General features: G+C 41.0%; 3 protein-coding genes across 4 annotated transcripts in view; 1 reads left to right on the top strand and 2 right to left on the bottom strand.

Moving 5' to 3' along the window:
* Positions 1-5,580: 5,580 nt before the first annotated feature.
* slc2a9l1 (solute carrier family 2 member 9, like 1) lies at positions 5,581-12,449 on the bottom strand. Its single transcript, XM_021569612.3, has 12 exons — positions 12,149-12,449; positions 11,612-11,707; positions 11,180-11,340; positions 10,971-11,095; positions 10,701-10,830; positions 10,413-10,561; positions 9,943-10,130; positions 9,743-9,853; positions 7,044-7,145; positions 6,761-6,836; positions 6,493-6,620; positions 5,581-6,042 (listed from the first exon to the last, which is right to left on the bottom strand). The coding sequence occupies exons 1-12, from the start codon at positions 12,170-12,172 to the stop codon at positions 5,857-5,859; spliced, it is 1,476 nt and encodes a 491-aa protein (XP_021425287.2). The 5' UTR covers positions 12,173-12,449; the 3' UTR covers positions 5,581-5,856.
* On the top strand, positions 11,678-20,311 carry LOC110494497 (26S proteasome non-ATPase regulatory subunit 6). Of its 2 annotated transcripts, none has more exons than XM_090205955.1 (8): positions 11,678-11,729; positions 14,682-14,887; positions 15,163-15,308; positions 15,552-15,771; positions 16,056-16,164; positions 16,321-16,489; positions 16,705-16,782; positions 20,049-20,311. In XM_090205955.1, exons 1-8 carry the CDS (start codon positions 11,726-11,728, stop codon positions 20,143-20,145), a joined length of 1,029 nt encoding a protein of 342 aa, XP_090062081.1. In that variant the 5' UTR covers positions 11,678-11,725; the 3' UTR covers positions 20,146-20,311. The 2 variants fall into 2 exon arrangements, with proteins under 2 accessions (XP_090062081.1, XP_021425288.1); XM_021569613.3 differs by lacking the exon at positions 11,678-11,729 and adding an exon at positions 12,443-12,790.
* Positions 20,312-20,317: 6 nt separating this feature from the next.
* The window catches only part of atxn7 (ataxin 7), a 38,304-nt gene continuing 35,233 nt past the window's right edge, over positions 20,318-23,388 (bottom strand). Inside the window, exon 13 of the mRNA XM_036950559.2 lies at positions 20,318-23,358. Coding sequence (XP_036806454.2) covers positions 23,341-23,358 — 18 coding nt within the window. The 3' untranslated portion in view covers positions 20,318-23,340. The remainder of the gene's footprint in view (positions 23,359-23,388) is intronic.

Below are 23,388 nucleotides of genomic sequence, written 5' to 3'. Positions count from 1 at the left end.
GCATAGCATTATGCCTAGCTAGCAGCAGGCAACCTGGTCACGAAAATCAGAAAAGCAATCCAATGAAATAGTTTACCTTTGATGATCTTCGGATGTTTTCACTCACAAGACTCCCAGTTAGATAGCAAATGTTCCTTTTTTCCAAAAAGCCTCAGCCTCCAGCTGACCACTGACGCAGGCTCATTTTTCTAAATAAAAGCCAGAAACTATGTATTGTGACACTAGACACATTAGGGAAGCCATAGAAAAAGGAATCTGGTTGATATCTCATTCACTGCTTAATAGGGATGCATAGGAACGCAGAGCTTTCTAAATAAGAGTCCCTTCCTGATTGGATTTCTCTCAGGCTTTCGCCTGCAATATCAGTTCTGTTATACTCACAGATAATATTTTTACAGTTTTGGAAATTTTAGAGTGTTTTCTATCCTAAGCTGTCAATTATATGCATATTCTAGCATCTTGTCCTGACAAAATAGCCCGTATACTTTGGGAACGTTAATTTTCCAAAAATGAAAATAGTGCCCCCTAGATTCAACAAGTTAATGCCCTCCTTTCCTGGTCTGTGAGTTTTGGTGGGCGGCCCTCTCTTGGCAGGTTTGTTGTGGTGCCATATTCTTTAAAAATGTTTAGAATGGATTTAATGGTGCTCCGTGGGATGTTCAAAGTTTCTGATATTTTTTCATAACACAACCCTGATCTGTACTTCTCCACAACGTTGTCCCCGACCTGTTTGGAGAGCTCCTTGGTATTCATGGTGCCACCACTTGCTTAGTGGTGTTGCAGACTTTGGGGCCTTTCATAACTGGTGTACATGTACTGAGATCATGTGACAGATCATGTGACACTTAGATTGCACACAGGTGGACTTTATTTAACTAATTATGTGACTTATGAAGATAATTTTTGCACCAGATCTTATTTAGGGACTTCAGATCAAAGGGGGTGAATACATATGCACGCACCACTTCAGTTTGTATTTTTAAAATGTTTTTTAATCAAGTTATTTTCTTCATTACACTTCACCAATTTGGGCTATTTTGTGAAATACAAAATAAAAATCAATTTAAATTACAGGTTGTAATGCAACAAAATAGGAAAAACACCAAGGGGGATGAATACTTTTGCAAGGCACTGTAACATTAGCCACCTAGCTAGAATTCGTAACACATCATGCAGCATTTCCCTTCATAATGTGTTTTTTCCTGATCTGCCACATCCACAGTGAAACTGTGCCAGCTTGGGGCTGGGTAGTAATCCACAAATTAAACAACTGGGAGACATCTCATGGTAATGGAGAGTGACACACCGGGTATCTTTATACCGCCACGATAGAGGGCTCCGTCTGGTTCATGGTGTCACGTCCCCAGGCCCTCTGGCAGTAACTCATTAATGAGCCCCAGGTCCCAGAGGGTTCCCATCTGTGTGCCACCTGCACTAAATCACCACAACCAATATTTTGCTCTCTCTCACCCCCCCTCTCTCTTTCCCAGTATAATGGGTTGACCACTTTAGCCCTCAGATGTAAATGAGGCAGAGAGTGTCGGTGATGTTTTAATTCCAGGACATACTTTTCTTTATTCATCACCAGGCTGGCACTCATTACCTAGAGTGATTCATACAAGGTTGCTATTGCGTTGTTTGAGCCCATCCCAGGTTATGGGTTTAAATACTCTTTAAACTGTTATTGCACAATGCAAAAATGTTTGAGGTACTATGCACTGAGTGTACAAAACATTAGGAACACCTACTCTTTCTATGATATAGACTGACCAGGTGAATCAAGCTATAATCCCCTTATTCATGTCACCTGCAAAATCCACTTCAATCAGTGTAGATGAAGGGGAGGAGACAGGTTAAAGAAGGATTTTTAAGCCTTGAGACAATTGAGACATAGCTTTTGTATGTGTGAAATTCAGAGGGTGGATTAAGTTCCTTTGAATGGGGTACGGTAGTAGGTGCCAGGCACACCGATTTGAATGTGTCAAGAACTGCAACACTGTTGGGTTTTTCATGCACAACAGTTTCCTGTGTGTATCAAGAATGGTCCTCCAGCCAACTTGACACAGCATCATTTCATTTGTTTTTTTGCATTGTTTGTAACGCATTTTGTAGATAATGTTCCTGATACAGTCTCTTATGACCGAAAACAGCGTCTGGACATCAGAACAGTGTTTACTCATCTCAAAGTGTTTTACCTAATTTCTACCAGCATGTCATGTGCAACCAGAGGGAAAAAAACTCTAGACCACCTTTACTCCACACACAGAGACGCATACAAAGCTCTCCCTCGCCCTCCATTTGGCAAATCTATACTCCTGCTTACAAGAAAAAACTAAAGCAGAAAGTACCAGTGACTCGCTCAATACGGAAGTGGTCATATGATGCGGATGCTACGCTACAGGACTGTGTTGCCAACACAGACTGGAATATGCTCCAGGATTTATCCAATGGCATTGAGGAGTATACCACCTCAGTCACAGGCTTCATCAATAAGTGCATCGATGATGTCACCCCCACAACACTGAAGCATGCATGAGAGCACCAGCTGTTCCGGACGACTGTGTGATCACGCTCTCCATAGCTAATGTGAACAAGACCTTTAAACAGGTCAACATTTACAAAACCGCGGTGCCAGATGGATTGCCAGGACATGTACTCAAAGCATGCGCAGACCAACTGGCAAGTGTCTTCACTGACATTTTCAACCTCTCCCTGACCGAGTCTGTAATACCTACATGTTTCCTGCTCGGCATCTGACCTTAAGGAGCTACAGAGGCTAGTGCCTCTACATCACTGAGGCCAAGCTTCCTGCCATCCAGGACCTATATTCTAGGCGGTGTCAGATGAAGGCCCAAAAAATTGGCAAAGACTCCAGTCACTTAAGTCATAGACTGTTCTCTCTGCTACCGAACGGCAAGCGGTAAGTCTAGGTCCAAAAGGCTCCTTATCAGCTTCTACCCCCATATCATAAGACTGCTGAACAATTAATCAAATGACCCCCCTTGTTTTACACTGCTGCTACTCCTATCTACATGTACAAATTACCTCAACTAACTTGTACCCCAGCACATTGACTCTGTACCGGTACCCCCTGTATATAGCCTCATTATTGTTATGTAATTGTCTTGTTACTTTTGATTTTATTTATTTTTACTTTAGTCTATTTAGTAAAAAAACATTTAAACTCTATTTCTTGAACTGCATTGTTGGTTAAGGGCTTGTAAGTAAGCATTTCAGGGTAAGGTTGTATTCAGCGCATGTAACAAATAACATTTGATTTGATCCCTGTGGAACACTTTCCCTTGTAGTCCATACCCCAATGAATTGAGGCTGTTCTGAGGGAAAAAGGGGGTGCAACTCAATATTAAGGTTTTCGTAATGTTTTGTACACTCAGTTTATATCTGTGTGGCCAGGAGGTTTCAGTCATATACTGTAGATCTAAACTAGGTCATTTTACGGAACTACCACGAATACCTTGTAAGTTTTGTTTGCAATATTGTTACTGAGTGCTTGGCCCACATTTCACCTCTGTGTCCATGAGGAACAGCTACTGGAGCCGGCTTTTCCATTATGTGCAGAGGCAGGAGTTTATTGAAGCCAGTAAAAGTCCTAAAAATACCACCAGACATTTTCAAATGTATCTTTCACAGTATGACCTTGTACAGTGATTTTGGGATAATAGAATTTTCACTTCAGCAAAACGGTTCTTTAGTGATCATATGAACTGACCTTAATGGTTGTCCATTCAAAAAATGTATTTTGTTGTATTGTGACGCGTTGAGAAGCAGTATCAGTCAACCAAACCTATTTTTATCACTGATTCCCTCAAAAGATGTTACTGTGAATGTACACTGAACAAAAATCTAAACGCAACATGTAAACTGTTGGTCCCATGTTTCATGAGCTGAAATAAAAGATCTCAGAAATGTTCCATATGCACAAAAAGCTTATTTCTCATTTTGTTCACAAATTTGTTTACATCCCTGTTAGTGAGCATCTCTCCTTTGCCATCCACCTGACAGGTGTGGCATATCAAGAAGCTGGGGGCAAGAGAAGGCCACTCTAAAATGTGCAGTTTTGTCACACAATAGAATGCCACAGATTTCTCAAGTTTTGAGGGAGTGTGCAATTGGCATGCTGACTGCAGTTCGGCGTTGTAACCAACATCAGTGGGCAAATGCTCACCTTCAATGGCCAACGACATGCTGGAGAACTATGCTCTTCACGGATGAATCACGGTTTCAACAGTACACTGCAGATGGCAGACAGCGTGTATGGCGTCATGTGGGCAAGTGGTTTGCTGATGTCAACGTTGTGAACAAAGTGCCCCATGTTGGGGGTATGGGCAGGCATAAGCTACGTACAATGAACACAATTGCATTTTATCGATGGCAATATGAAGGCAGTGAATTAATGCCGTGACGAGATCCTGAATCCCATTGTCGTGCCATTCATCAGTCGCCATCACCTCATGTTTCAGCATGACAATGCATGGCCCCATGCTGCAAGGATCTGTACACCATTTTTTAAAGGTATCTGTGATCAACTGATGCATATCTGTATTCCAAGTCATGTGAAATCCATAGATTACAGCCTAATGAATTTATTTAAACTGACTGATTTCCTTATATGAACTGTAATTCAGTAGAATCTTTGAAATCGTTGCGTGTTGCGTGTATATTACTGTGCCACAACGTCTGAGCTGTCATGCCTTGAATTAAGTTGTTTTCACAATGCAGATTAACTCTGCCATCTGTTGAACTTGGTGTCACTACAGCACAATAAATAATAAACCAATATGGTCTATCACGAACGCTCAATTTTGTCATATTTAAGCATTAATCTTCCCAAGATCAATCTATTATTTACAGTTGAAATATACCACATTGCACTTGTCATGAACATTGTTTGGTCTAAGTCCAACCCTTTATTTGACACATATGCTCAGATGGAAATCCCTATACTGTATGTGTCCATCATTGTTACCTCAGTCAGCATTTTCTATTTTCTAAGAGTAAAAACTTGGCCAGGCAGGCAGGTCAGTGAGGAGAAATGGTTAGGCGTCACTATGGTACCTCTAATGAATCCCCTCGAGATAACGCACAACAGTGGGACGCCGAGGAAACATCTCACCCATCTAAGATAACATCAATCACTCCCCATCCCTGAATGGGAGCTGTGCACCTAGCGCCTTTAACTGCGAATGAAGACCCCGTGACTGGCAGCAGCTGGCAGCCAATGATAAGGGGGAGATGGGGAGCCCCTCAGAGCCAGCAGGTTCACAACCATACTGGAAAAGTCAATTCCATCAAAGACCCAGCCACATCATTATGGGAGCCAGTTCTCAAAGAGCCAGCTAAGAGGCTGAGGGAGTCCCCCACGTGGGCCATGGGCATCGGTTAAGTGTACAGGGTTCTTACTAATGAGTCCGTAAGAAGTCAGACTTGGGGAGGATTTTATGTGGTATGAGATGTAAAAGATCGAGTACATTTTTGTCCTAGAAACTTTCTAATATGAACCTTCTCAGGAAACAGACTATCAGACCAGATGGCTTGTAAAAAAGGGTGGAAACAAGTAAATTAAAGATTGTTTGAAAAGTAATTTTATTATAAATCAATAGGTCTCTAAAAGTCATTCAGATGCATAAAACAATTGTATATATACCTGCATTGCTTGCTGTTTGGTGTTTTAGGCTGGTTTTCTGTACAGCACTTTGAGATATCAGCTAATCTAAGAAGGGCTATATAAATACATTTGATTTAATATATGCTGTGAGTGCACATTGTATGAAGATATGATACAAACTAAACAACTCAGAGTGGGATAAATCTCAGTTAATTTGCCATCAACAGTTTTCATAACTTTGTCTCCAGGCTCTTGTCAACTGAGAGGGGGTTTTCACACAGTGTGATGTTTTTAAACTCCTCTGAGATCTCCAGGAGGGTTTTCCCCTTGGTCTCCGGCAGGTAGAAGAAGATGTAAAATGACGCCAACAGACACATGCAGGCAAACAGCACGAAGCAGACTGATTTTAGCAGCCCCTGTGGTACAGAGAAGAGGCAGGCAGGTGAGTTCCTATAGTTACAATAACCAGGGGAACAACTTGGACAGTTGGCTGAGAGCCTGTGATTAAATAGTCCTCTCCTAATGTTCTACTCATGGCTACAGGAAATCTTTGTTTCATTTTAGATAATTCCACTTATGTCTAAATTGGAGCTCTGCTGTTTTACAGACTGGCTGAGACAAAGGTAATACTGAGATAATAAAGAAAAGTTTTAATTGCAGTGTCTCAATGTAATGTTCAAAGTATGGAATTACTGTATGCCTGGTATCTCTGGGGTATTAAACTGTCATAGTGAAGAACAATGTGCTTTGTGCTCAGGAAATGTCATTGTATCTCAATTGGTAACTTCGAAATAATTATAAAACTTTGCAAGCATTATAAAAGCATAATACAACACTTAATTCCAAAATGGTCTATATAGACGTACGATAAGAAAAGGGAAAACTAGTCCCAGCACAGAAAAGCCAAGCCAGCGCAGGATCCCAGTAAACACAAACGCTGCAGGCCGGCACGATTGGATGAAGATCTCATGTGTGAGAGACGGCAACACTCCAGCTAGGAATAGCACAGGCAACAGGAAAGGATGCATTAGATCAATCACCACTGATGATCACAGCAATGTAATGTTGGTATTTTGTCTATACTTTGATATTGTATTATTACTAACCCATTCTGTGGTTTGATATTAAACATACCTGGTCCTCCTCCATAAAAAATGACAAAGAGGAATATCAAGCCAACGGTGCAGTATGGAATCCAGAAGCTGTAATCCTATAACAATATTGTTAAAACAGAATCAATTATATTTTATTGTATGTTTTCCATGCACATGGAACAACCACCACTGTTGCTGGGGAAGTCGTGACCATGGGGATTTGGGACACATTCTAATGTGATACACATCCATGTATCATCACTTAGGTCCTCTTACTGTATATTTGTCACAATGCAGGAGAGTTGAAAGGTCAAGGGGCTCACCTTTAGATTGAGAGTGATGGTGATTAATATCATGATGGCAGACATGGCCCCAAAGCCCCCCCAGAGTAGCGCTCTCCTCCCCACACTCTCGATCAACAGGCCCTAGGGATGAACGGACACAACAGAACTTATCCGGAACCTTCCCCATCTATCACTCCCTCCTTCCCACCGCACAGGGGATGGCAGAGCCAGAGGAGCTCAGACATGATTTACTGTTTAGGAGCTCAGGAGGGGCATTCACATCTTAGTGACAAATATGTTCAACCTGTAGCGGAGCTTCTGTACAGTAGCCACAGGCGGTGGGATTCCTGCACGGGGACAGTGTTTCTTCCTGTATGGTCACTCCTACTGTTCACTGATTACTTTTGCTTATTAGTCCTTATAACGGTTGCCTAATGACCACTTAACGAGTGACATTTTCACATTAATTAAAAAGGGCTCTACTTTAAACCTTTTTACCCTAGGTGGATAAACTTTTGGCTCAAGGGCCACATTAAGTGAATGAAACCAAGTGAAGGGCAACATACTATATGCGTGTCAAAACATGTGAAGACTATTCATTTTCAAATTGACATGCATCTACTAGTGTACTGTAGGTGTACATATGCTTGCAGAACAATTATACCCTTGCACCATCTCTACCCTTGTTTTTTGTGAGCAACTTTTTCACAAAATTGATATAATTTATAACATGACACAGTCAAACACACACACAGATCCTGCATCTCTACCCTTGTAAAGTACAATCAAACTTTGTCACAATATGCAAACTTAAAAATATATATATATATTATATGTCTGGAGACATGCAAAATGCAACAGCAGATGTGTAAAAAAAAAAAGATTCAAAAATGTGAGTGAAACATATGGTAAGAGCATCTGTTTGATTTGGAATGGTCTGTTTTTGAAAGCATGTTAAGGAACACATCTCCAATGTGAGCCATATTTACAGTTATCCAATCATTTCAGTCCAAATAAGTGTTAATTGTCAGATGTATGGGGACAAATAACCTGTATCCAAGTGCATTGCTGGATAATTCTCACTGCATTACCATCACCATGAAAAAGCATAACCTTTCCTACCCCAGTCAGTTATTTGAGTCTTAATGTGAACAATGGGTCTGGTCACCTCTCTTGGCAAGGGCATCAAAGTCTGGTTCATGACTGAGAACATTTGTTCACACACATGTGGACCCGAATATAACATTTTTTTTCATGTTTGTAAACCCTGTTTTGTTAAGTGAGCCATAGAACGGGACTATTGTTGCTGTTTTGTAGTTCTCCTTGAAAGCACTGTCACATTGGATGTCGATGTTTCCGGTGGTGCTTTCTCACTGTCGAAAGTGCTACTGTATGTCTCAGTGTCAGAAAATTAGCGAGAGACCGGCTGCTCATTTGTCTGGATGCCCCAATATGTCCACACCAAAAGCAAAGTCGCCCAGCCAGTCTGTGTCTTTCAACTCGGAGAAGTCATCAGCTTTCCAACCGTATCAAGGAACATACCTATGTCCCCTCTCAGTTCCCACACACGCCAAAATACTTTCCCAGGCTTAGCTAGCGCGCATTTGAATGATACAACAGGTATGGTCCTGGTGCTCTGCCTCTGTGTCACTGAGTATCTGCATGAACTGACGATGGATAAGCCCCCTTGCCCGTAGGAAGTTGACACGTTTTATAACCACTTTGACAACATTTTCCAGCTTTAACACACTTTTACACAGGGCTTCCTGATGAGTAATACAGTGAAGAAATATCAATTCCTCAGAGTTTCTTATTTTACTTTGTCTTGTAATCTTTTTAGTAGGCCAATGTTTTTACAGGTTAGATTTGGTGATCTATCTGTTGTGACATTTGTCAGTTTGTTCCTTGGTAGATACATTTTTTTCCAAGCTGGCAGACATCCTGTCATATAAATCAGAGCCCCTGGTTGTTCCCATTATTCATTCGATTGCAAGAAGTTCTTCTTATTTCAAATTTCTCATTTATTCCTTTGACAAAAATGTAAAGTTGAGAGGTGTCTGATGTCAGTACTCTCATCTAGTGCTATAGAAAAAGGATTGAAGCTATTTGCTTTTTTCTTCAACTCTGAGATTAGCTCCTCACCTATCACTCCTCACCTATCACTCCTCACTTATCATGTGATAAGCTAATTTTCTCCAAATTGGCTTTTACTCTCAGGACAAAGTATGTCAGCAGGCTCCATACACTCGTTCACAAACGCTTCACCAAAAGGCTTGCTATGCTTTGTGATTTTATGTGCAACACTTTCTTGGCATATCAGACTTATGTCCAATATTAGTATACAAAGTATTTTGCTGTCCATTCTTCTTTAAACACAACATTCAGAGTCCCACTTTTCTCATTTTCGCAGCACTCATTTTGTCAAAAGCCGTCAAGCAATTAATTGGCTTTGATGACTGAGCGTATTCTGAATCTGACTGACTAGGCCCAAATACAGAGCGCGCTGTCAGGCTACAGCGCCATCTATTGGAGGTTGTTTGTATATCACGGAATGAGTCATTTTAAGCCAGAAATCTTACAATATAATAATATTTAATACATTTGAAATATGTCTTGCGGGCCGTACTTTGCCCCCCATTGCCCTAGGTACATAGTGATGACCATGCTTTGTAGAAGTTACAGAGGGGTATCGTAGTGTACCCCCTATAGTGTAGCCCATGTTACCCAGCAGCACTCACACAGGTGATGGAGGTGAGGACCTCAGACACTCCAATACCCAGAGTCACATAGCGGATCTTATCCAGGGGGATGCCTGCCTCCTTGAAGATGTCAAAGGAGAACACACTGATCTGAGGGTGGAGGGAAGAAGAGGAGTAGGATGTAGAATGTACAGTAGTAGGTACAGTATGAGATTAAAGACAGAGGGGGCTGTGCTTACTGCAGTGATGCCAGAGAACTGGATGCAGCCGTACACCACCACCATGGTGATGAGCTGCCATCGTACGCTCCTGTCTCTCAGCAGCTCCAGGAGAGTCTTCGAGGTCTCGCCTTTTATGGCAGCCTGCTCCAACACCATCTCCGTCATCTCCAGCTTGTACTCACCCCTGCCCCACAGACTCTGCAGAGCTGACACACAAACACAGTTTCTGAATATGATACAACAAGTAACTAAAGTCTCCTCAGCTGTATAGACTTTGCACACAGCTATATAGGCCTTGGCCAATCAGTCAGCTATGTGTAATAATATACGTTTATGTATTTAGATGCAGTGTAATATAGTACTGTACATCATTTCTACATTTGCACAGACAGTACTCAATGTTCTGAGTACGATTGTTGCTACTTAGGATGGATCCCTTTGGACATCAAGAATTTAAATCTTGGTGCCTATGAGGAAACACAAACTACCTTTTTTGCATGCCTCTGCATTGCCCTTTTCTATCAATAAGTATCTTGGGGCCTCAGGGAAGAAGGGAAGTGTTAGCAGCTGTACCACTGAGAAACATGTTGAAACACACAGTAGGATGTTCCAGCTATCCTCACGACCAAGAATCTCCCTGAGAAAGTTGAGATAAAGAATCAAGTCAGAGCATATTTCAGGATATCCAATTTGGCACACATTGATAACCATCAGTTTAATGTGATACTTGATGTTTTTGTCTTTTGAAATGTTGAAATTCAGAATGAGCACTGTACCTTAGTCCAAAAAATTGTCCTGACAGTTTACCAATGGAGAGGAAGGTAGCAGATGTTAGTGTTACCATGCCCCTTATCTTTTTGGGTGAACTTTCACCCAGGTATATTGCATGGATATTCACTCCTAAACCTGAGATTCACAAACAAGAATAAAACAAATCAATGCTATCCCATGCCATTCCATGATTTTATTTTACCATGGCTAAATGATCCATAGATTAAACTAATCTGCATGAAATGAAAGGTGCAACATCATCACATTGGTAGGACCTGCAGTGAATCCAAACAGAAACCGAGCAATCAGGATCATCTCAAAGGAGTTTGCCCCCCTACTGGTGAACATGATCACTGCAGCAACAATGTTGACAACATTGTTCCATATCATGGCTCTCTTCCTGAAGAAGAAATGAAGAAAAGTTTGAATGAAAAAGTAACTTAAATTGAGATAAATACAGATGATAAAAATCAGTGCAACTCACCTGCCAAACCTCCCAGCAATGCACCTGACACTCATCGAGCCCAGGAGACCCCCCACAGCGTACAGAGACACTATAGCTGACCAGAGGAGTTTGACTGTCTGTGCCGGTGGGGTTTCTTCATATCGCCCAATCCAACTGCTATTGATGAAGCTCCAGATGTACTGCAAGCAGACCGACATGGTTATGGAAACAGACAGTCTACAACCCTGGTGAAGTAGGCTAGGTGTTCATTTGAGCAGGGTTGAATATGCAGATTTAACTTGTGTGAGATGAAAACAAGATATTCATAAACCTTGAACACCATGTTATATTTCCTAGGTATTTCTTGCCATAGGAAAAGTAGTGGCAATTCCAGACTCATCCAAACATATTTAGTATCATGCTTTTAATAAAAATGAGTGTGTGGGGAATCAATGTGTTGATGTCTCTTACTGGTGAAGGGGAACTGATGACAGTAACATGGAAACCATTTTGAAAAGATCCGCCAATACCCAAAATGATTATGAAGACTAGAGCATTACCACGGGTCTGGAATGGAGAACAGAAATGGGTAAACATTTTACAATGAAAGTTATAGGTCGACACATATTTAATGTCAATGAGGTATATAACCTCAATCAATAATGTATCTTAAAAGTATTCTTAAAACGCTTTTAAAAAACATTGACACAGAGATGGCATGGATAGACTACTAATCTCTCGTCAACATTGCTTCTCTTCCCTGTTTAGCTGAGTCATTGTGCTCATAGATTTGTCTAATTTGTACCTATTGTGATTTTAGAACCCTTTCATACAGCAATTAATTATGTTATAGCTATAAACCTAATTTCGTAATAGATTTTTAACATTTTCAACAGTAACATTTTTGCTTATGTTACCTTTGGATAAAATAACAGGAAACTTACTAATACTTACTCATTCAGATATGAAAAAGTATATCCCGTTTCAATAATAATAAAGTTTGCCTACCAGGTGCCTCAACAAAGTCTCCATTCTGTATATCTTGAGAGTTCCATGTGACACAATTATGTCTAACGTTACATGTCCACCTGACAGTTGCTCTGTTAGACATTTTCAGGAATAAGATTAATATTTTACATCTCAGAGGGAGCTTAACTTTCAACCACTGCGTCGCTGTCACATTAGTCCTACTCGTCTCTGTAGAAAGTAAGAAAGCCTATAAACCATTTGGCAACATGTGTTTAATCTGAGTGAAAAGTTGTGTACTTTGACGTGAGATAAATTGGCATACTTCGTGTGCTCGGCGGACATTCCCTTATTAGCCAGACGAGGGCAGCACCATCTGATCTTGCCTGACGTTCTCGCTGTAGCGGAAGTAGCAGACCAGTGTTATCCGTAGTCATTGTTAGCTAGCTAGCCGAATATATCTCCCCCTTACCCTTGTTGTCCCAGAGAAGATATATCTGCTATTTAGCCAAGTCATTACTAATTTTATATTTGCCAAAATGCCGTTGGAAAATCTGGAAGAAGAGGGTCTGCCTAAAAACCCTGATCTTAGGATAGCACAGCTGAAATTTTTGCTCACGATGGATGGTCACCGACAAGATGCTAAAGTGAAAACCGAGCTCATGGACTCAATCAAAGAAAACGGTGGGTAGCTAACGTTAGCCAGAAAGTACCGGTACTGTAACTAGCTTCTGCCAAGCTAATAAACCGAAAATAGGAACGTTAACTATCTGTTGTAAACCAAATATATAGCAAAGTGGCCTAGCAAGTCATGCTAGCTAGTGTTCTCCTATCTTAAAGTGTTGAAATTGCTAACGTTAGCTTGCTCCGGTAGCTAGCTAACTCGCCTGGCACATTTGTCGCTAGCGAGTAGACTTGCTAACTAACGCGTTGGCACGGGTAGCTAACTAGTTACACTACACTGAACAAACATTTAAACGCAACATGTTAAGTGTTGGTGTCATGAATTGAAAATAAAATGTCCTAGAAATGTTCAATATACACAACATTTATGAATCTACAATTTTGTGCACAACATTGCATTTCTCATTTGCCAAGATAATCCACCCACCTGACAGGTGTGGCATATCAAGAAGCTAATTAAATAGCATGATCATTACACAGGTGCACCTTGTGCTGGGGACAATAAAAAGCCACTCTAAAAAATGTCCTGTTTTGTCACACTTCCACAGATGTCTCATGTTTGAGGGCGCGCGATTGGCATGCTGACTGCAGGAATGTTAAAATTTTATGGCAACAGCTCTGGTTTATGTTAATTTCTCTACCATAACCCCGTCCTACGTCGCGTTAGAGAATTTGGAAGTAAGTCCAACTGGCCTCACAACCGCAGACGACCCCAGCCCAGAACTTCCACATCCGGCTTCTTCACCTGCGGGATCGTCTGAAACCAACCACCCGGACAGCTGATGAACCTGGGTTTGCACAACCAAAGAATTTCTTCACAAACTGTCAGAAACCATCTCAAGGAAGTGCATTTAAATGCTTGTTGTCCTCAACAGGGTCTTGAACTAACTGCAGTTTGGCTTCGTAACAGACTTCACTAGGCAAATGCACACCTTCGATGGCCACTGGCAGAAAGAAATGTCTTTCTTCCATGGCCTGCATACTTGTCAGACACGCTCAATGGGTGGTGACATGTTTGGGATGTTCTGGGTTGCTGTGTACGACAGCGCGTTCCAGTTTCCGCCAATGTCTAACTTCGCACAGCCATTGAAGAGGAGTGGGACAACAGGCCACAGTCAATAGCCTGATCAACTCTATGCAAATGAGATGTCACATTGGATGAGGCAAATAGTGGTCACAGATTGTTTTAAAGTATCTGTGAACAACAGATCTGTATTCCCAGTTGTGAAGTCCATAGATGGGGCCTAATGAATTTATTTCAATTCACTGATTGCCTTATATGGACTGGAAATCAGTGAAATTGTTGCATGTTATATTTCTGTTCAGTGTCGTTAGCATCACTGTCAGACATAAACCTTGCCAGAAGATACCGACCCTACCATTACGCTTGTTTCCACTGAGCTGCACTGGGGTTGGAACGCAGTCATGGTTACATTAAGACTTCGTGGAGTCGGTGCAAGATATGGGTCGTAAAACGTACCTCAATGCGGTGATGTGATATGCCACTGTACTTTAGATTTGATCTTTATCCACACTGCTCCATCAAATGGAATACTGATAGTAATATGGAGAAAGGTACATTTGGAGTACAGTGCTATATCACATCTCTGCATTGAGGTACGTTTTCTGAACTGACCCCAGTGCAGCTCAGTGTAAACAAGCCTAACTGTAGAGTCGGTATCTTCTGGCAAACATAAACCTATACATATCAAACTTCTACTTAGTCAGTTAGCTAGTAGCTAACTAGTTAGATACTCCAATGAAATTAGCTAGCTAACCAGACACATATGGAATAAAAATAGCTAGCTAGCTAGAATGTTGCGAAAGGTTACAACTGTCAGGTTAGCTAGCTAGTCACTAACGTGATAGCTAAAGAATTGTCTTGTTACAGATATGGCACCTTACTACGAGAGCCTGTGTAAAGACCTGAAGTGGCAGCTTGACACAGACCTAATGAGTAAGATGAAGAAGGCCAACGAGGACGAGCTGAAACGTCTGGATGATGTCCTAGAAGATGCTGAGAAGAACCTCGGGGAGAGTGAAATTCGAGATGCAATGATGGCTAGAGCTGAATATCTCATCAGAATTGGGAATAAGGTGCTTTTGCATTCATAAGCTGTTACATTCAGCGCAGAGGCCAAATAATCCGAAGTCATGTTAAATGTTATCAGTCATAGTGCCACGGTTGCACAGTGGACCTTATACAATATACACACAGTATCATGCTAAACATACACATAAACCTCAAGAATCTACCCCAGAAAACCCCATTCTAACTTAGCCATGCATGTAGGTCATTAGCTTAACCAAATAACCCATCAACTTCACATCACCAGTATCTTAACTGTTTTTCTTGCTGTGTAATTCCACAGGAGGAAGCGTTGACTGCCTTCAGGAAGACCTTTGATAAGACTGTGGCCCTGGGACATCGGCTAGACATTGTGTTCTACCTGCTAAGGATTGGACTGTTCTACATGGACAGTGACCTCATCACGCGCAACACTGAGAAAGCCAAAAGGTAGTTTGGCTAAAAGGCACTGCTTCTCTCTGCATTCACTATTCTATGATGACATGTCATTAAGGGCCTTCACTAACTATTCTAAGTCTCATGTGTTAACTGGAACGGTTTAGATTTCATAGCAGCCAGCAACATTTTGCCTGCCGTGGCATTGTATTGACTTTATTGTAAGCTGTTGTTTTTTCTATATTCTCGTATTTTGTAAGCATCATCATTTCAATGTCCTTGTTTGTGTCTGCACAGCCTTATTGAGGAGGGGGGTGACTGGGACAGGAGGAACCGTCTGAAGGTGTACCAGGGCCTGTACTGTGTGGCCATCCGTGACTTTAAACAGGCTGCTGAGCTCTTCCTGGACACGGTGTCCACCTTCACCTCCTACGAGCTCATGGACTACAAGACTTTTGTCACATACACCGTCTACGTCTGCATGATTGCCCAGAAGAGGCCCGACCTCAGAGAAAAGGTTGGTAGCAGGAGAGGAAGATTCTGGAGCCACGGTGGTTGTGTTGTCAACAGGGCATCAATGTGCTTACATAATTCTAGAGGTGGTAGTTTTGCAGACTTCGTACTTACCCTGACAGACACTAAGACAAGTATGGTTGCAGAAAACCTGAATATGTTTATACAATACTTTCTACATGTCAGAACAGGTATATTTAAACTTGTTTTGATAAGGATAAATGTTTTAGACAACTGGCAGATTTCCAGTTCTGTCATGACTTTATCCTGTTGACTGTTCTCTTTCAGGTGATAAAGGGAGCAGAGATTCTGGAGGTGCTGCACAGTCTCCCTGCTGTCCGCCAGTACCTCTTCTCACTATACGAGTGTCGCTACTCTGTTTTCTTCCAGTCACTGGGTGAGACACCCCTTTTGCTCTCCCCTCATTTAGGCTTGTAAATAGTAAAGCTGAAGAGAATGAATGTCCGCAGACATTGCAGACAGTGGACATGCATGTTTCACTATCCCCCATTCCTTAGTTGTAAACCTGTTTGTCTCTGTCCCCTCTTTGCAGCCACAGTGGAGCAGGATATGAAGAAGGACTGGCTGTTTGCCCCTCATTACCGTTACTATGTGAGAGAGATGCGTATCCATGCCTACAGCCAGCTCCTGGAGTCCTACCGCTCACTCACCCTGGGTTACATGGCTGAGGCCTTTGGAGTCAGCACAGAGTTCATTGACCAGTGAGTCTCACTAGCTCTTGTTCCATACCCACAATGCCGATTAGTGCTCCATTGTCTTACGTCAGACAGCGCGACGACTTAATCTGCACTGATGGTTGAGGACTGCGAGTCGCATAGGAATGATGCCACCCGTCAGAAGACAATTGGTGCTCTTGATTACACTGATACAGAAAAGGTACTGTGATAACTTAAATTGGTTTTTTCTTCACTCTCAGGGAACTCTCACGATTCATAGCTGCTGGTCGCCTCCATTGCAAAATCGACAAAGTAAACGAGATAGTGGAAACAAACAGGTAAGAATTACTATTTATTCAAGGGTTTTTCTTTATTTTTATTATTTTCTACATTGTAGAATAATAGTGAAGACAAACTATAAAATAACACATGGAATCATGTTAACCAAAAATATCTTTTAGATTCTTCAAAATAACCACCCTTTGCCTTTGACAGCTTTGCATTCTCTCAACCAGCCTCACCTGGAATGCTTTACACAGTTGAAAAACCAATGATAGCGCAAACCAGATTAGATGGTGTATCGCTGCAGAATGCTGATTAAGTGTGCCTTGAATTCTAAATAAATCAGTCACCAACCAAGCACCATCACACCACCTCTTCCATGCTTCATGGTGTGAACCACATGCAGAGATCCGTTCACCTACTCTGCGTCACAAAGACACGGCAGGTTGGAACCAAAAATCTGGACAGACCAAAGGACAGGTTTCCATTGCTCGTGTTTCTTGGCCCAAGCAAATCTTATAATTGGTGTCCTCGCAGCAATTTGACCATGAAGGCCTGATTCACCCAGTCTCCTCTGAACAGTTCATGTTGAAATGTGTCCGTTACATTTATTTGGGCTGGTAACTCTAATGAGCTTATCCTCTGCAGCGGTTTTCGCGACTGCACTCGAAGAAACTATTGAAGTTCTTTAAATTTTCCGTATTGACCATAGGGCTATCTCCTGTATACAATCACTACCTTGTCACAAATGCATTAATTTATGGAATTTCTTTCCTTAACTTCTTATGGCTGCAATCCTGTTAACGGGAGCGATTTGACAACAGCCAGTCAAAGTGTAGGGTGCCATTTTCAAAACATCAAATCTCATAATTAACATTCCTCAAACGTACATGTCTGATACCATTTTAAAGCTATTCTCGTTAATCCCACTAAAGTGTCCGATTTCAAATATGCTTTTCAGCAAAAGCACTACAAACAATTGTTTGGTCTCCACCACACCACAATAAGCACAGCCATTTTCCAGCAAAATAGCATTCAAAAAGCAGAAAGAGAGAAAATGAATCACTAACCTTGAATTATCTTCAGATGACACTCATAGGACTTCATGTTACACAATACATGCATGTTTTGTTTGATAAAGTTCATATTTATCAAAAAATCTGAGTTTACATTGGCGTATTAGATTCACTAGTTCCAAAAACATCAAATGATTTTGCATAGCCACATCGTTTCAACAGAAACTCATAATACAAGTTATACACATGGAATTATAGATATACCTCTCCTTAACCTCTTGAACCTCTGTGGGCAGTATTTCATTTTTGGATGAAAAACGTTCACGTTTTAAACAAGATATTTTGTCACGAAAAGATGCTCGACTATGCATATAATTGACAGCTTTGGAAAGAAAACGCTGACGTTTCCAAAACTGCTAAGATATTGTGAGTGCCACAGAACTAATGCTACAGGCGAAACCAAGATGACATTTCATACAGGAAGTGAGCCAGATTTCGAATGCGCTGTGTTCCAATGTCTCCTTATATGGCTGTGAATGCGCAAGGAATGAGCCTACACTTTACACTTTCTGTCGTTTCCCGAAGGTGTTTGCAGCATTGTGACTATTTGTAGGCATATCATTGGAAAATTGACCAGAGGCTACATTTACCAGGTGTCCGCTCGGTGTCCTCCATCGAAACTATTGCGTAATCTCCAGCTGCGTGCATTTTTCCATTTTGAACAGAGAAACAAAACTGCCACGAGTGATTTATCATCGAATAGATATGTGAAAAACACCTTGAGGATTGATTCTAAACAACGTTTGCCATGTTTGTCGATATTATGGAGTTAATTTGGAAAAAAGTTGTAATGACTGGGTTTTTTTCTTAGCCAAACGTGATGAACAAAACGGAGCGATTTCTCCTACACAAATAATCTTTTTGGAAAAACTGAACATTTGCTATCTGAGTCTCCTCATTGAAAACATCCAAAGTTCTTCAAAGGTAAATTATTTTATTTGAATGCTTTTCTTGTTTTTGTGAAAATGTTGCCTGCTGAATGCTAGGCTTAATGCTATGCTAGCTATCAATAATCTTACACAAATGCTTGTGTAGCTATGGTTGAAAAGCATTTATTAATTTTTTATCTGAGATGAGTGTTAACAAAAGGCTAAGCTTGAGCGCCAATATATTTATTTCATTTGCGATTTTCATGAATAGTTAACGTTGCGTTATGGTAATGAGCTTGAGGCTATAATTACGCTCCCGGATACGGGATTGCTCGTCGCAACAGGTTAATGTAACCGCTGTGTCAGATTTCAAAAAAAGTTTACGGAAAAAGCAACCCATGCAATAATCTGAGACGGAGCTCAGAACAGTAGCCAAATTAGCCGCCATGTTGTAGTCAGAAACCAGAAAATGATATGTTTCCTTACCTTGGATGAACTTCATCGGAATCCCAGTCCACAATAAATGCTTGATTTGTTCAAAAATGTCAGTTATGTCCGATTAGCTACTTTAGTTAGCGCGTTTGGTAAACAATTCCAAAGTCAAAGCGCGTCCACGTCCAAAAGTTCCGTAACAGTCTGTAGAAACATGTCAAACAATGTACTGAATCAATCTTTAGAATGTTGTTTACATATCTTGAATAACGTTCCAACCGGAGAATTAGAATGACTTCAGATGACCGGTGGAACGCAGGTCCTTCCCATGTGAACGTGCATGGTGAAAGCATGGCAGTGGTGACTATTTCCTGTCTCATTCGACCCCCCTTCACATTAGTCAGACAAAGTTCTGTTGACATCTAGTGGAAGGCGTAGGAAGTGAAAACTCATCCATATCTCGCTGTAATTTCAATGAAAGCTTGGTTAAATCTGCCACCCCCAGAAAAAATAAACAGGAAGTGGAATTTCTCAGGTTTTGGCCTGCAATATTCAAACAGTTTTAGAAACTGTGTTTTCTATCCAATAATAATATGCATATATTAGCAACTGAGACTGAGGAGCTGGCCGTTTACAATGGGGACCTTTCATCCAAGCTACTCAATACTGCCCCTGCAGCCATAAAAAGTTAAAGGCACACATGTTAATTCAAATGCATTCCAGGTGACTACCTCATGAAGCTGGTTAAGAGAAATGCCAAGTGTGGCTACTTTGAAGAATCTAAAATATTTTGGTTTTTACTTTTGGTCGTGTGATTCTATAGTTGATATCTTCACTATTCTACAATGAAAAACAGTCAAACCCTTGAATGGTACCCTACATGTAAGACAATTTGTTTCTATATTAGAAGTGGCAGAGCTCAGTGTTGTATTTTCTTTCTTCCAGACCTGATAGTAAGAACTGGCAGTACCAGGAGACCATCAAGAAAGGGGACTTGTTGCTCAACCGTGTCCAGAAGTTGTCTCGAGTTATCAACATGTAAAATGGATGGCCGTGTTCTTTGGGAGGGAGAGCTGGATTTTGTACCAGTATCCAAACCAATAGTTTGAAGAATTGACCCTCATTGTGTATATAAAATTCTTTTTGGTGACTTCTTCGTTTTCCTTTGATACAGACTGAGTTAACAAATAAAATCAGTAAAGAAGCGAGTCAAGTTTTCTGTATAAATAGCTGTATAAATTATTTATTTACAGAAACCTGTTACAAAACAAATAGAATATACAATCTTCTTTAAATATTAAGTAAATCTAACCTACCATGTTTGTTCATGAATTACATAGCAGCCAATACAAGTCCAGCTGATCAAATGATTCTGATAATGTATAGAAAAACTGCACGCTCTTACTGAGGATATTTTCCTCCCACAAGCTGTGTTTCACTTTCACATTCCAAGTCTGTGGTACTTGATAAAAACAAGGTTAGCGTTTTCAGTGGAGGTTGAGGGTAAACAAAACACTTTACTGAACCTGCTACAAGCAATTCATAATTGACCAGGAAGCTTCAACACCCCCTGGTCTGCACCTCATCTGGAAAACATAAATCAAAAGAAGAGTTAACACCAAGGTTTCATACCAGCTCGCTGACAAGCCTCTTTTTTTACACCACATTTAGGGTTCATAGGCAGATTTTAAAAGCAAGCTCCTAAAACACTGAACATTCAAGTAAGGTAAAACTAAAAAAACAACTGTCCTCAGTCAGTGTGAAACAAATTCAGGCACTTTCTTAATTTCAGCATTTTGAAATGCTGAAAACTAAATTTTCTTAATGCTGAGTTTCAAATTATGTTTGGCAACAATGATGCAAGCAGTTGCACTGTTTGAAGTGTTTATCATGATTGCTTAAGTCCCTTCAGCCTTAAAAGGAAAGTGTCAATTATGAAATGTTATATAGTCTACAGCGGTCGTGTTTACACAGGAAGCCCAATTCTTTTCACTAGATCAGCTCTGAAAAAGATCTGTTATTGGTCAAAAGACCAATTATTGGAGAAAAATCTAATCAGAATTGGGCTGCCGGTGTAAACACGAATGCAGCCAAATTAGTTGAGTGAATCCATAGAAATCGCTTAGACAACTGGCACAGCTTTCAGCCTGCGGGGCATTTCAGAATCAGGCTATTTGGGTCACAAAATGATAATTCTTTTTTTGATTGAGGCAACTTGAAAATAGTAAAAAGCCCAAGTAAGACCTTGGTGAGTTCAAACAAAACATATTGTCTATCACACAAACACATGCTACAGTGGAAACACTTCACCTTTTAAAGGATCCCAGTACATGATTCATGAGATGCTTCAACCTCTAGTTATAGGCCTATTGCGTTAGACTTGGCAGTGAACCACTTCAAATAAGTTTAGTTCTTAAACGTATTATTTCAATTACTAAATAAATAATCTCAATTGTACCAAAACATTTTGTATAAGAAAATGCCTGTGCAAAAATACATATTTCAATATGTACAATTTGTTAACAAAATATGTATTCTGAAATAGGGATACTTCGATGTTTGTTCAATACATACAAGAAAAAGCTAAAGTAAGATACAAAACACTCAACTTCTCTGCTGCCTGACATCAGGTGAGTTTACGAAATTTACAGGGGTTACAAAAAAGTAGTAACTTACTCTGAAGCCATCTCCATGAATCTCACACCCCCCAAAAACTACCACTTACTCCAAAGAGGCATCATCTCAGACAGAGGGAAGGAAGTATTGCCAGTTTAAGACTTCATGCTTGATGAAAGACTTACAAGTTTGATGTCAATCATTACAAACCCCTCTACTCACAAACAGTATTGTGACATTACTAAAGGTACCGGAATGGAAACAATAGCCATAGCTGGGATAGTGGTTACAGACTATGGTGGGAGAAACAGATGGCTGCCTTTGGCTAGCTTTTGGGGCAAATAAGCACAACTTAAATGTCCTAAAGCAAGTAGTGGGTCTGTGTTTGTTTAGTGCTGTTCACAGTTAGGGCTAGGTCTACTGTGGCTGTTCATTAGTAAAATGTTATTATAGGAATTACGACTTCAAGCTTGGGACTAAGGTAAATCTGCATTTTTGTTCAAATGTAGTTAGTTATTGACAGCCTTATTCTGTTCAATGTTCCCTACCTATATAGTACTCGAAATAACACAATTCATGTTGTTCAAAAGAATACAATATAAAAACTGCTTAACTTTAAAGCTAATTATCTCAGAATCATCTTTTTTCAGCTAGAACCTTATAGTCCCAAGCACTCAGCTGGTCTTTCGTGAGCATTAGTGCCTCTTTCATTACCATTCAATCAAATTGTCACATCAGGCATCCTTTTTCACATATGCATGCACAATTGACCCCCCCCCCCCATCTGCTGTAGTTAAATTCAGTGAAAACATGATAAGAAACATAAAGTAACACTTGCATAATTGTTTGGGTCATGTATGGAACTCATATAGAATTGACTGGATCTGCTCATATCATTCATCTCTGGATACTGTACATAACATGGCGGTATCTACACACACACGCCACAATGATTCAAACCAACCAACAAAATGTAGTGAAAGGATAAAAACAAAACAATGTGATTGAAGTTATGTAAGTGACAGTTTGTCTTCCTGCCCTCTCCATTCAAGGCTTCTGAGTTCAGGCCTGCAGGTGTAAGTTTGAATTTCCAGTAGTCCAGTAGAATCTGACGTGACAAAGTCAAACACTCTCTCTCACACACACACACACACACACACACACACGGAAGAGATCGTCAGATACCAACAGATTGCGGCTTGTTGGCTCTCCAGTCACTCCCAGTGGCTCTGCATCATGATGGTGGGTGGGCGGTGGCATGGCTGTTGTGCCAGCCCTTCACCCTCCCTCCATACCCCTGGAACTTCAACATGGAGGTCAAAGGGCAGGAAGGCTGCAACTCCCTCCTCTCCATAGGAAGACCTACCTCAGGACAACACTGACTGACAGGGGGACAGGTGAGACCCACCCCAGGTGCTAACGCCTGCCACCTCCACATGGCTTTAGGAGAAATAGTTCCACTATAGATGACATCACAGGGTTGTCCAGATCACCTCCACCCTGAGGATCATGGGAAGCTGAGAGTAAGGCATTAGAAGGCCTCGTGCAGTCCAGAGCAGTGTACAGGTTGCCCCCTTATCATCCGCCCCTCAGTTCCATACAGAGGACACAGCCACTGCTGTCAGGGGCGGGCCTTTGGCTGAGGGGAGAGAGAGAGAGTGGCAGGGTT

The sequence above is a fragment of the Oncorhynchus mykiss genome, chromosome 17 (genome assembly GCF_057628025.1).
Source record: "Oncorhynchus mykiss isolate SJ-2025 chromosome 17, ASM5762802v1, whole genome shotgun sequence".
Lineage (NCBI taxonomy): Eukaryota > Metazoa > Chordata > Actinopteri > Salmoniformes > Salmonidae > Oncorhynchus > Oncorhynchus mykiss.
Note: the sequence above shows the minus strand (reverse complement) of the source record. Positions and strands in the feature narration are given on the sequence as shown.

Bases quoted from the DNA above. Each gene is read 5' to 3' on its own strand.
- LOC110494497 (XM_021569613.3), top strand. From the start codon at position 12,646: ATGCCGTTGGAAAATCTGGAAGAAGAGGGTCTGCCTAAAAACCCTGAT. The intron at 16,165-16,320 runs GTGAGACACCCC...CCCTCTTTGCAG, and splicing joins TGTTTTCTTCCAGTCACTGG to CCACAGTGGAGCAGGATATG. The intron at 16,783-20,048 runs GTAAGAATTACT...TCTTTCTTCCAG, and splicing joins GAGATAGTGGAAACAAACAG to ACCTGATAGTAAGAACTGGC.
- slc2a9l1 (XM_021569612.3), bottom strand. From the start codon at position 12,172: ATGGAGACTTTGTTGAGGCACCTG. The intron at 11,708-12,148 runs GTAGGCAAACTT...TCTCCATTCCAG, and splicing joins AGACTTTGTTGAGGCACCTG to ACCCGTGGTAATGCTCTAGT. The intron at 11,341-11,611 runs GTAAGAGACATC...GTCTGCTTGCAG, and splicing joins TCATCAGTTCCCCTTCACCA to TACATCTGGAGCTTCATCAA.